Source organism: Sceloporus occidentalis, unplaced genomic scaffold (genome assembly GCF_023333645.1).
Source record: "Sceloporus occidentalis isolate IW3139 unplaced genomic scaffold, rSceOcc1.0.p SCAF_47, whole genome shotgun sequence".
NCBI lineage: Eukaryota > Metazoa > Chordata > Lepidosauria > Squamata > Phrynosomatidae > Sceloporus > Sceloporus occidentalis.
Genome location: NW_028317027.1, coordinates 7,407,904 through 7,420,117, shown reverse-complemented (window position 1 = coordinate 7,420,117; position 12,214 = coordinate 7,407,904). Strand labels below are relative to the sequence as shown.

The window sequence follows — 12,214 nt, the reverse complement described above, 5'->3', positions numbered from 1 at the left end:
TTAAGAGCACAGCATTCTTTACCTTGTAGTTTTTAGACGCAGGTGTGGAATGTTTTAGGTCATTTTTTCATTGTCACAATAAGTGGACATTTAGATTCTTGAAGACCTATTAACAGACCAATAAATACTTGGGCTGCAAAAGAGCTATTGTAATGAAAGTTCTTTTTAGTATTTATGCCACAAGCGGCAATGCATTAAACAAAGAGGAACATTATTATTATTTTCCCACAAACTATCTGATCTGAAATATATTAATACATGTGAGAGTAGCATCGATAAGATGACCACACGTTCACTTTAACCAGTAACGGAGGCATTAGGATCATTGCTTTCCTGTATAATGCATATTTTAGACGCGTGGACAATTAAAGTACATGTCTGAGTGAGCTAAATTTCACAAATTTGCAAGCATTTATACCTTAGGTGCCATAGTAATAAATTACTGTGCAATGCATGTTCACCTTCCTTGCACTCAACAACAGATTAAGAACACAGACACCACAATGTCACAGTGTTTATACCACGGCATTGATGTATCACAGTGCTGATCTAATGCCAGCTGTGTTTTGGAAAAACAAACTGGTGTGTTTGCATCTCCATTTTTTCCTTGAAATTCAAATGTATTACGGCGAGCATCAAGTGTTCCTTACACGTCTGAACGCTCTGAAGGCTTCACTGTTATTTATTAAAGTTAAATTGGGACATAACCAGTTCAATAAGCACAGTGTTTCTAATGGAAAACAAATTAAACTCATTAAGATTCCTACCTGAGCACCTTATGTGAATAGGATATTCAGCAAACCCCAAATGATGTGTTTCACTCCTCTAGCACACGCATGGTTAAATCTCCCATAATACATTTACAGATAGTGTTCTCCAGGCTTTCAGAAATATTTTCTTTCATGACCTTTCATGCCTCCTTTACGTTTCCCTACTTCAGATATTAAAATATTTTTCGCACTTCAGTGAGCAATGGGAAAGCGAATCAGGCTATAAAATCTGTCATTGATTAATTGGCTTTGAATGCAAGAATCCTAAACCAATTATCAAGCTCTTGTGAAATCAAATCAGCATTTTCTCTTACGGTCTTACCAAGTATCATGTGCGCACATACATTTTTATGAATGTTCATTAGCAATGGTTTCAATCAATAAACAGTAAATTAAAAGAAACTATAACTTGCTTGTTTTATAAAAGTCAGTGTTATTTTTAGGGGAAAAATCCAATTTTTAGATGTGCATCAACTGATAATTCAGAATAGGCATCCATAAGCGTGTACATTTTCAATAATGTCACACAAGGTTAATGACTTTGAGAATTATACAAATATTATTCTGATATATTTGTTAGGCATCTGCATATTAGCCATTTGTATGCGTTCTAGCCTAGCCTATTAGACTACGTTTATTGCTTAAGTGGTTGGTTAGTGTAACACAGTTCCGTTTTAGAACAGCTATCCTTTACATAAATCACCAAATGAGAAATTGTTTTAGTTGCTGCTTTGTGTTGTTTTAAAACCAAAAGGAATGCATTCCATATTCCCAGCCCCAGCCATGTATTGCTGAATTTTGACTGTTATATATAGAGTTGTGTTCTCCAAACTTGAAATTTTCAGGAGAGTTTAACATCTGCATTATGCGTTGTGAAGAGACAACCCCAGTAAACCTCTCCTGTAATGCATAGTGAAATGGCCCAAATCAACTGCTTTTTACAGGACCACACCTCAGCCCTTCTTGTAGGAGAAGGCCTTTCTTTGGTGTTGGCAACTTCACAATGCATAGTTAAGTTGATGAGTAGTAGTGTTCAACACAACTGCAAACTACTGGATTAGTGAATTCATACCAAAGAGTTTCCAAGGAGTGTATTCTTCCTTTAATTTCCCTGCTTGCAAAGAACTGTATAATAAGCTCGTGACAGGGTTGGCATGAAGAAAAGAATTCAATGAGTGGTTGAGTTTGGTAGGAACAGAAACTTCTTTGCTTAGTAACATAAAATGCTTTGGGGTTTTTCCCTGTTTACTGACTGATGTTTAAAAAGATAAAGCTTTAGAATAGTTTTGGTAAATTAAATTATTGCATTATACATTTTCCAGCTACAACGCTGATGGATTATAGTAACTTTTTGGCTCTCAATCTCTTTACCAGTGATAATCATGACATAAATAAACTTTTGACTCCTTATCTTCAGTGATGAGATTTATCTGTTTTCCTAACCAGCAAGGTTCTCAACAACAAGACCTGTTGCCTAATGCCTTCAAATTATATATTTAATTAAAATAGTTGAAATCAGGCTTGAACTAGCCGTTGGACTCACCGGGCAAATGCCTGGCAAGCTGGTGACTGACAACTCTTCAAACAGAAGCTCTCCAGCACTTATCCAGGTGGTGGACACATGCTGCAAAAGTGTTGCACTTGGTATATCAACCACTTGTCTTAAAATGGCAGGGCCAACTTTATTTGCCAGTCCAGCACTAATTGAAATATTTTATCGAATTAACATTGTTGTTTATAGGAAAACCAAGTTGTATTGAAAATGTAAACCTGCCCATAATCTGTCAGATGTAATTCCAGGTGCCTGTAGGAAAAAGAGATTTCCCAAGAGACACAGGTATTTCACCTCACATACCTATCTAAGGTGCTTGCATCGTCTCGTGTTGTAAGGATAGCAAAAGGTTTTGCTAATGTAATGTCTTCTCCATGGTCAACCCAACCTGGACCAATGGCCCTTTATAGTACATAGGACATTAGCTGGATCAAATTATTTTAAAATGAGGGATATGAAAAGAAGGTGATATTAGGGTGACCTTGTGGCTCCATTATGTAGGGATGCTTATAAAAAATGTAAACTGTATGGCTGTGTTAAAACATTACCATTTGGTAGCCAACCACAAGCCATGTAAAGGTGTCTCTTATTTTTGAATTCAGAGAATCCGTATGGCATCAGTTATCTGATGCAGATATATTTATTGCTACATCTTCATTTATCCTTCATATCCTCTGGGGTAGTAGCAGAGGAAACACAGTAAAGCTTGTAATGCACTGTTTTGGTTTGGGGGTCCCTGGATGATAATGGCATTTAATACAGGAAGTCTGTTGAAGCCGTCCACACTCTCATCTTCGCAGGCAGTAGCTGGCCAGTAAGCAAAATGTCCTTTTTTCAGTAAACAAGCAGTGGACTTCACTGTGCTTGCATTCCGCAACCAGATGTGAATCACAAGATGATCTCTTTCAGCAACATCAGATCCATACACAGCTGTTCCCAATATACTGCAAGAAACCATAGCCTTTTCCAAGGCTGGCAATAGGGCATCCGACTTGGGGTATGCAAACCAATGTAATTGGAATCTAACAAAACCCACAAACAATATATTTTTATTTATTCTTACACAAACAGTGCGTCAGAAATAAATTTGCGAAATAAGGGCTTTATATTTTGTCACAAATGTTTTATTGATCCTTATCTCTGAATTCTCTCATAGACCGGAAAACCAATAACATTTTGCCAGGGAAACGGAATACTGCCTAGAGTGTTAGATATTTATAAATAGTTGCATTTTCCAGTGTTTCTCTAAGTATCAAAAATGGCTTGTGTCCGGCAGTCCTTGTGTAGAACTGAATGTGTGCCATGGTTCATAGGAAAGAATCGTCTGCTCGAAATTAAAAAAAAAAACACAGCTAAAAATTGAGAAGTTGGTTGGAATCACATGGTTAAATAGCCAATGTGCTTCCTGTTGGTCTCGCTAACATCTGGATTGCACATTGTTACTTTTACTGACACAGGCTGTCTTTATGTTCACTCAGAAATATTTTTGAGATGAGACATAGGATCTATACATATGAAACGGAAAAAACCCAAAAAGAAGTTTGGAACATTCTTATGAATTCAATGCAAAGTTTTACAAAAATCAATATCTTGAACCTATTGTTCCTAAAGTCTTTCCATGTCCATGCATCTGCATGCACATGCTCACATGCACACTTCAGATTAAAAATTCTCCCCTTTGTTTCAGAATGGTACTGGTAAGTAAATCATTTTGTGCTTCTCAAAGGGGTAGACATTTTACGTGCATGGTTTTCAGATCTCTCTCATGTAGGACCATAATCCTAAAAGAGTTTTAGCACTGGCCTAATTCTTGTTCTTCAATCTTCTTTCATTGTCCGCCTCTCCCCAGTATCAGCTCCATAAACTAGGCCTCTTGGAGAACTTTGGCAAAAGGGCGGAACCTCCAGACACACCCTCTCCTGTTCGGCAAATCTAGAGGACAGGGTGTGCATGGAGGCTCCACCTTTTTGCCGAAGCGCTCCAGGAGGCCTCCCTTACGAAAAATTACTGCAGTTTTTCTGAAGTAATACTGCTGTTTTTTGGACATGAAAAAACTGCAATACTGCACTTTTAGTGCAGTATTACTGCACATTTACTGCCGTTGTACTGCATTTGTACTTCACTGTACTGCAGTATTACTGCACATTTACTGCACTTTTTTTTTTATATTGCAAACCTACAGTTGTACTTCAATGTACTGCAGCTTTATTGCATTTGTATTTCCGTACAAAAATAACTGCAGTACAACTGCAGTACAGTGAAGTACAAATGCAGTACAACTGCAGTAAATGTGCAGTAATACTGCAGTAAAAACTGCAGTCATTTTTTCGTAAGGGCTGGGTGAAGTGGACAAAGAAAGAAGACAAAAGAAAAGAAGAGGTAAGAGAAAAAGCACAGCAGCAGGAAAATTCGGATCTCTCTGCTCCATTTTGGTTTGCTCCATTAAGGCTGCCTCCTTGTTTTTAAACATTCGTGTGAATTAAGGAAATTGTCAAATTTCGTAAAAATTTTAATTTGTACAAATCCGAATGCAGTATTGTAAAAAGTGTTTGTCCATACATTAGTAGTTTCTTGTAAACATCGAATAAGAAATAAGTCTCAGAAGACTTATTTTACACTTTATTGAAAGTAGTAAACTATTAAGAAATCACAGAACATTTTCTGTTTGACCATTCTCTTCATAGCTAAATGTCTACTACAATTAATGTCGATTTAGGAAGAGTAGGAGAAGCAACTCTAAGGTTGTTCACTTAGATCATACGTAGTTTTTTTGGAATACATCTTTAAATATCTTTAAACATACTTAAAAGCATAGATGATCTGCAATGTACGATTATTTGTAGCCAGTGTTCAAGAAATTGCAAGGCGTGTTTTGAGTGAAGCAGTTTATTTTTACAGGTTTTATTAACCAAACCTTTCTGTGGGTGAAACATAAAATGTTTCTGAAACAAATACCAGACACACGTATTTTTTTTTTTTTGCAGTTACATTACTGTCTAAAAAAGCAAGTCTTCTTACAGCCGATGCAGTGATCTCTTTTGACTTCTGCTTTCCAAAAGGAATTTAATCCTAAAATGCAAAAAGAGACAAATAATTTCACAAGAACATGATCTAAATGTGCATTTAGACTATGATCACGCAAACTATATATATACAATAGTAGCAAAGATTACACTATAGTAATCATTAGCTATATATATATATATATATATATATATATATATTGTGCTTTATACCAACTACATTTTCCTGGGGTGTTATTTAGTTATCTACCCAAAAAAGCGTTTATGAAATATCTATTTAATACAAATAGAGCATTGTAAGAAATGCATTTGTTTTTGTGTAGTTTTGTTCTAGTTATGTTTAGTTGGTGTGTTGGTGTATTAGCGGCTTAAGGATCTTTCCGTAGTAAGCTTGAAAAATTCCATAACCATATTAGTCAGGTTGCATTATATAACCCTGTGTGATTAATACATTAAACAAGTAATCTATTGTGATGGGTCCTACTGTTTACATACCGATCACAAGAAAATGGCTCCGCAGTTTTAGAACAACTGTCTTTAGACAATGCATGTTTCTTACAACTTATTGATTCTTACCAGCTCCTCCTGGTTGTTTTTGCTTGTCGGTAGCCATGGATCTTGTGGTCGCTCTTCTATTAGAGGAGGCTGTGGTTGAACTGGGTAACGGGGTTGCCCTGGTTGGTCAAGTTTTGGTGGCTCAATTGGTTGATTGTTTGCTGGAATATTAGCTGCAGGATTTGTCAGATAGGTGGGATTTTGATGTGACACTGGTATCATTGGGTGATGAGGAGGCACAGGGACAAGAGGCTGCTGAGGTATCAGGACAGAGTGATGCTGTGGCAATTTCGGCATTGCATGCTGATGTGGAAGTTGTTGAGGCATCAGCGGTGCCACTGGCACCATTGAGTTCTGCAGCCATCCAGACATGGGCTCGTAGCCATAGGAAGGATACTAAGGAAAAAAGATATCTGTTTTTAAAACTGCAGTTTTCTGTAAAATCTTCAGTATACTTTACAATGTACACAAATACAATGTAACAAAACAAGCAGAAGATCATCATTTTCTAAACTTTGCTTCTTATTAGGCAATAGTATTGTGTACACAGTACTGTGTACAGTTCTGGAGATACCATCTACCGAAGGATATTAACATATTGGAGAGAATTCAGAGGAGGGCTACTAAAATAGTAAATGTATTTCCAGGATAAAAATCATGAGCAAACACAAAATGATCTCAATATGTGTAGCCTAGAGAAAAAAAGAGATAGGAGAGGTGATAAAAACATAATTTTATGTAGTCTGGAGTAGCAGAGGTTTAACTGTAATGTGAGAAACTTTTACTTTACCAAGTGGAAGGTAGATAAATGGAATACCCTCCCATCTGCCAACAAATTCTATGTTTCTAATATTTTTAATAGTTAACAAATTTATGCTTATGGTATATAACCTAGACATATATCTTATGATTTTACTTGTTCACTAAAACACAATGTCTGCTTAGGAGCTACCCGCAGACTACAGCATTTTTGGAAAATTCTCAAGTGGTGGATGGTGAAATTTCAGTGGATTCCCGAATAGTCACATGGAGTCAATACGTATCTACATTGCCTCCTCTGACAGGCACAGAAAGTTAGTCAAAGGTAATGGTATGGCAGAATTAATAAAAGAGAATCAGAGAGTAAAAGGGACTTTTGGGTATCTGGATGGATATCAATTCCAAATTGACGGCATAGTACAAGTGCAAGATGGTACAGTCATCACTTTGATTCTAGATACAGTACAACAAGGACAGACTTCTGGTTCTCGTGAGTTTTGCCATAGTGCTCACTAACATTACAAACTGTGACAAATTGTGTGTCCAGCTTTGAGGTATTATAATAATTATAATTATTATTATTTACTTATGCATACAAATTATTTTTAAACATACATTCTGTAGGCCTTATAGGGTGACCATACATAGATACCATAGCAATCAGTGGTATGTTAAGCACTTTGGCGCTATATAAATAAAAGATAATAATAATAATGTCCATGCCATTGGTTGGGTATAATAATACCGAGGACATCCCAGGGTAGATGACTTTCCCTCCTCTAAGTGTGGTGGCTTCATGAACAAGTAAGAATAGCCTGTATATGGGTAGGGTTAGCTGTGCATATAGGCAAGGATAGTCCCACACAGCTTTTAGAAACTAGGGTATGGGAGGGAAGTGGGTACAGCCAAATGTTGCTTCCTAGCCCTGTAAAATAAGAAACTGACTCAAACAAAGACCTTCCAAAAGTTTCAAGGCATGGCAATAAGTCTACATTTCAAACTTTTTGCAAAAATTAATTTCATTGGCATGAAAATAGTTGTCTCAATTTATTGTCTTACCTGGTGTTTCATCATTGACTGGTACCATTTCATAGGTGATAATATCTTAAAAATAAAGAAAATCATCCAGATGTTCATATACTGCCAAACATATTGAAGAATTAAAGACAGTAATAAAATCATTCTGGGTTATATATAGGTAAATGAAGAGCATTAAATACCTCATAGCTGAAGTTGACATATCCCGGATGCTGTGAATGAGGAGGAAGCTGCAAAGTTAAATAAGACATGTTTATTTGTTCATGTAACCCATACATACACTTACATAGCAATTTTATTGTATTGAGTGTGTTATGGAAACATGACGAAATATCACATTATTTACAGCTGTATGTATGGTAATAATGGTAATAATATTATGGGTATGAAATGGGGGCAATGATGGGTGTGGAGCTAATATTTGGTCACACCCTTTAATCTCTGGCACCCATCCCCCCATAATTTTGGAGCCAAGCACACATGAAACAGGCTATTGAATACTGTCAAAAGGAAAAAGATTAGTATAATGTTGCTCCTTGGAAAAAGAAATGTGAACCATTCTATCTTTATTTATTTATGTAGATTTAAGCTACTGTGTGTAATGAGAAATGTAAAAAAAAGATTGACCCACACCATGAGATTACCTTGTGACTGCTTGATAAGAAGTAACTATGTTGTGCTATATTGTTTCAATGATTCCACAGAGGTTTATTAATGGTTTATTTATTTCAAAAATAGCATGAGATTTAGTCGATTTAAACCGTCTGGTGTCCCAAGCAGCCTCACAAATGAAAAATAATGTATTTTGACCATCAGGAGAAGCTACAGTTCAGCACTTTTGACTGCTTCTCAGTTGTAATCAATGAGAGTGCACATGAATACAGGGTCTCATTAGACCCCATGCAACTAGGGTTGCCACTGTGGATATCCTTAAACACTGTAGTAGCACAAACAGTGGTTTAAACCATACTTATTCATTACTTGTAAAGGACTAGAAAAACAAACACACTCATAGATGGATAACCCTCCAAAAACTGTTTGGCTTAGTTTATTGGTAAAAAATAAATGTTTTAATAGAGGGTTGACATACCCTTTTTTCAACTCCATTAAAAGCATTAACACTATACATATATTTTAAATTGTAAAAGTGCAAAAGATATCTCAGTCTGTCTCACATACCTAACAAGGCTTAATCTTAAGAGATCTTACACTCTCTCACATTCTCACTCCTTTATGCTCTCTCGCTCTTACTCATGATTTCTCTCACTCCATGTCTCTCACACTCTTACTTTTGCCCTCTCATACTCTTACTCACGCTTACTCACACTCTATTATGCTCTCTCACTCTTACTTACCCTCCCACAATGTCTCCTTACCTTCTCCACCGACTCTCTTCTATGTCCCTATATCATTTCTAGCAGCTCCACATCTTCTCTTGTCTCTTCTTTTTTCTTCATCCTCTTTCCCCAGTATCAGCTCCATTGACCAGGCCTTCCAGAGCACTTTTGCGTAAGGGTGGAACCTCTGTGCACCATGTGGACATCCTGTCCCCTGACTCATTCGAGGGAGATGGTGTGCATGGATTGCCTGCCTTTTTGAGGAACCAATCCAGGCTGCCTGGTCAGGGGAGCTCATACCAGGGAGAAGTGGACGAAGAAAGAAGAAGAAGAAGCAGAGCTGCATGGTTTGCAATTCAATGACCTGTCTGAAATCAAATTCTCAGGCTTGGAATCTAGACAGCAGCTGCTAAAAATGCTACAATGGAAGCTCATGGAAACATCTGTACTTAAACAATTCAATGGGGTCTGTAGAAAAACAACACATTCATGGTTATAAGGTTAAAGTAACATTCAACACACGGACAAAGGTGCAAATACAGTTTCATATGTAACCTGTTCATTGCCAGATGAAATTTAGCAGGACTCGCAAATCGTAGCTGAGGGATCCCTTTTAAATGTATGTGGTATCCTTGCAAGAGATGTGTTTGGCTGACCAACCCTGCCTTGTACTGTTTTCAAACTTCTAAGTCTAATGAACCAAGGCCAGCTACAAATTCAGTTTGCCAGCTTATGATTAAACACGTAAAACTATTTTGAAGTGTGTTTTATACAAAGGGCATAATGGTATAGTCACAAAAGGATCTTGGACACTTATAATTTAGTCCCGATTCTATAAGATGTGTGTGGATCTTGACTAGATCTATATGATGGAGTAAGTTAGACAGAGTCACTGTCAGTTGAAAAGGATAAAATGGAAAATGTCATAAACATCAACTTCAGTTTCTATACAGCTTTCTGCTCTCTGTACTTCCTCTTGTTTTTGGCATACATACACTCCATTAAGTTCCTCATCATCACATCACCGGCTATGCCACTTCTTATGCCATCTGGATATTATCAGCACCGCAGCATGACCATAAACCAGTTATTATTTAGTGACGTAAACAATATACCGTTTTACAGAAGAGTATACTATATAGTTCTGATGTTACAAAAGTAACTTAAGTTAAAAATCAAACCAAAACTTTGTGTGAGAAAGAAAAAATTTTGTATGAGAAACAAAGCATTACAGTAATAACATCTGTCTTACAATGAGGGCCATCATATTGATATGTGATAATTTACTAAATAATATTTCAACCTGACAATAATCATAGAAAGAAGGCACTTACGGGTAAAGAAAAAGCAGCCCCAAGGAGTGAAGTGAGCATGATCAGAGACTTCATAGCTCTTCTGCTGTATTCTGCAAGCAAAATACATCTACACATGTTGATCATGACCATTTTATACATATGTATATTTTTCACTTATGTCCAACTCATAAATTGTTTTAAGTGACACCTTTTTCTTATGTTGTGTGTACTGTTTGAACCTAGGAGTTCTAGGAGCAGATTAGATGGGTTAATTCTTATCAGCGGTCAAATTCCATGTTTATATACATTTTACCAGTGGTCTAAGCTATTTAAGAATGACCACTTGCTTAGCTCCTTTTTTCATTTTTAATTGAAATGTTTTCAGTAACTAAAAAAATCGTTATGAGGTAGCCATCTGCTTAAAAGTTTAGAAGACAAATACAGAAATAGTTTAGATATGGCCCTCATTTTTTGTATTAACTGTCCAATTTTGAATGAACGCTCTGTCTGTAAGTATCATTGTGTATCAGTTAGAAATACTGGGCAATGGAAAGTTTGATAGGATTTAGGATAATGGGTCAAAAGAACACACACATTAGTTATTCTTATTCTCCTTAGTTGCATTTTTTCACATGGAATATAAAAAACATCTAATTAATGGTCCCACATGTTGGCAACCCGCCCAAATAATTATTAATGTACATTTCTCTCACATACCATAAACCCCCTTAGGTTTAAATGATTTTCCAAGTAAATAGATTTAGTGCGTTATATTACCAGTGCCATTGTTTTCATTGCAGTTTCCTTTACTGTTAGTGAATATAGGTAGTTTTACACAATATATGGTGCAGCTCTTTCACTAAAATTCAGACAACTGGGTCTATGACGGAGAGTTTGGAAGAGAGTTTGGTTTCAACTCCCTGCCTTTATTGCCTTGCCATTATTCATTTGAACAGTCAAAACTGGCAGGTTTCTCCAGCAAGTAGAGCTAAGCTGGTCCCCTATAATGTATAATTCAGTTGGTTAGAAGACGACAAATTTCATTGTTTTAACTATACACTATACGGGACCACCGAACATCTACCTGCAGCAGAAGCTCCCTGTGGTTGGCTCTTCATAATGTTTTATTTGTTTACAACTCTGAAGACTCTTCTAATGCGACATCTATGTATAGCAAGAGGATGACCAGTCCTTCCTTTGGTAGAAAATTGTGAAATGTCTCAGCTGGGCAAATGTTATCATTGTTCTTCATCTCAGCTTGCAATTATTTTAATGTAAAGATCTAGTCCTAACTACAAAACATGAGACAATCAATGCACATCAATGGATAGTTGTTTACTGCTTCTATTTTAGTGCACTTGCACTATTATAAAGTGCAAAACTCTATTAAAAAAAACAGAATTAAAAATAACAATAAATAAATAGAAACTAGCCATGGGAGTTAACTGCTAACATTGGGTTCTTAAATGCACATGGGCTAGTTAGATTGTGCTATGGTCTTACTGAAATGTACATAGCAATAGTCATTGTCTTACCTGTTATGTAAGTGTAGTTCCTGTAGCGTGTTTAGATGATGTCTAAACCAGCTCAATGTCACCTATTTAAATCAAACTGGGCTTTCACAGCAGCCAATCACCACTCAGGAAATGAGCGCCTTATACCAAAAAGTGTCAGCGTCTGTGTTATCTGGAGAAGGAAAAATGCTTCAACATGTTAATTGCAAGCCAAATCATTTAATTGCATGCCACTGCCATGTTATATTGTCAGCCATTTAAGCCTAGTTATTATCTAACCAGTTATTGTACTGTGAGTTTCTCCAGTCTGCATATTCTATCCAACTTCAAAAGTATTATTTATAATAAACACATGGAACAGTTGGCTGGAA

General features: G+C 36.5%; 2 protein-coding genes across 2 annotated transcripts in view; one reads left to right on the top strand and one right to left on the bottom strand.

Annotated features, from left to right (window-relative positions):
• LOC149289285 (rho GTPase-activating protein 6-like) overlaps positions 1-12,214 on the top strand; it is a 267,876-nt gene that overhangs the window by 172,395 nt on the left and 83,267 nt on the right. The gene's annotated exons all lie outside the window — the stretch shown is intronic.
• LOC149289286 (uncharacterized) lies at positions 2,981-10,422 on the bottom strand. The gene is made up of 6 exons (XM_089490853.1): positions 10,369-10,422; positions 7,880-7,927; positions 7,719-7,763; positions 5,905-6,296; positions 5,341-5,391; positions 2,981-3,344 (listed from the first exon to the last, which is right to left on the bottom strand). The coding sequence occupies exons 1-6, from the start codon at positions 10,420-10,422 to the stop codon at positions 2,981-2,983; spliced, it is 954 nt and encodes a 317-aa protein (XP_089346979.1).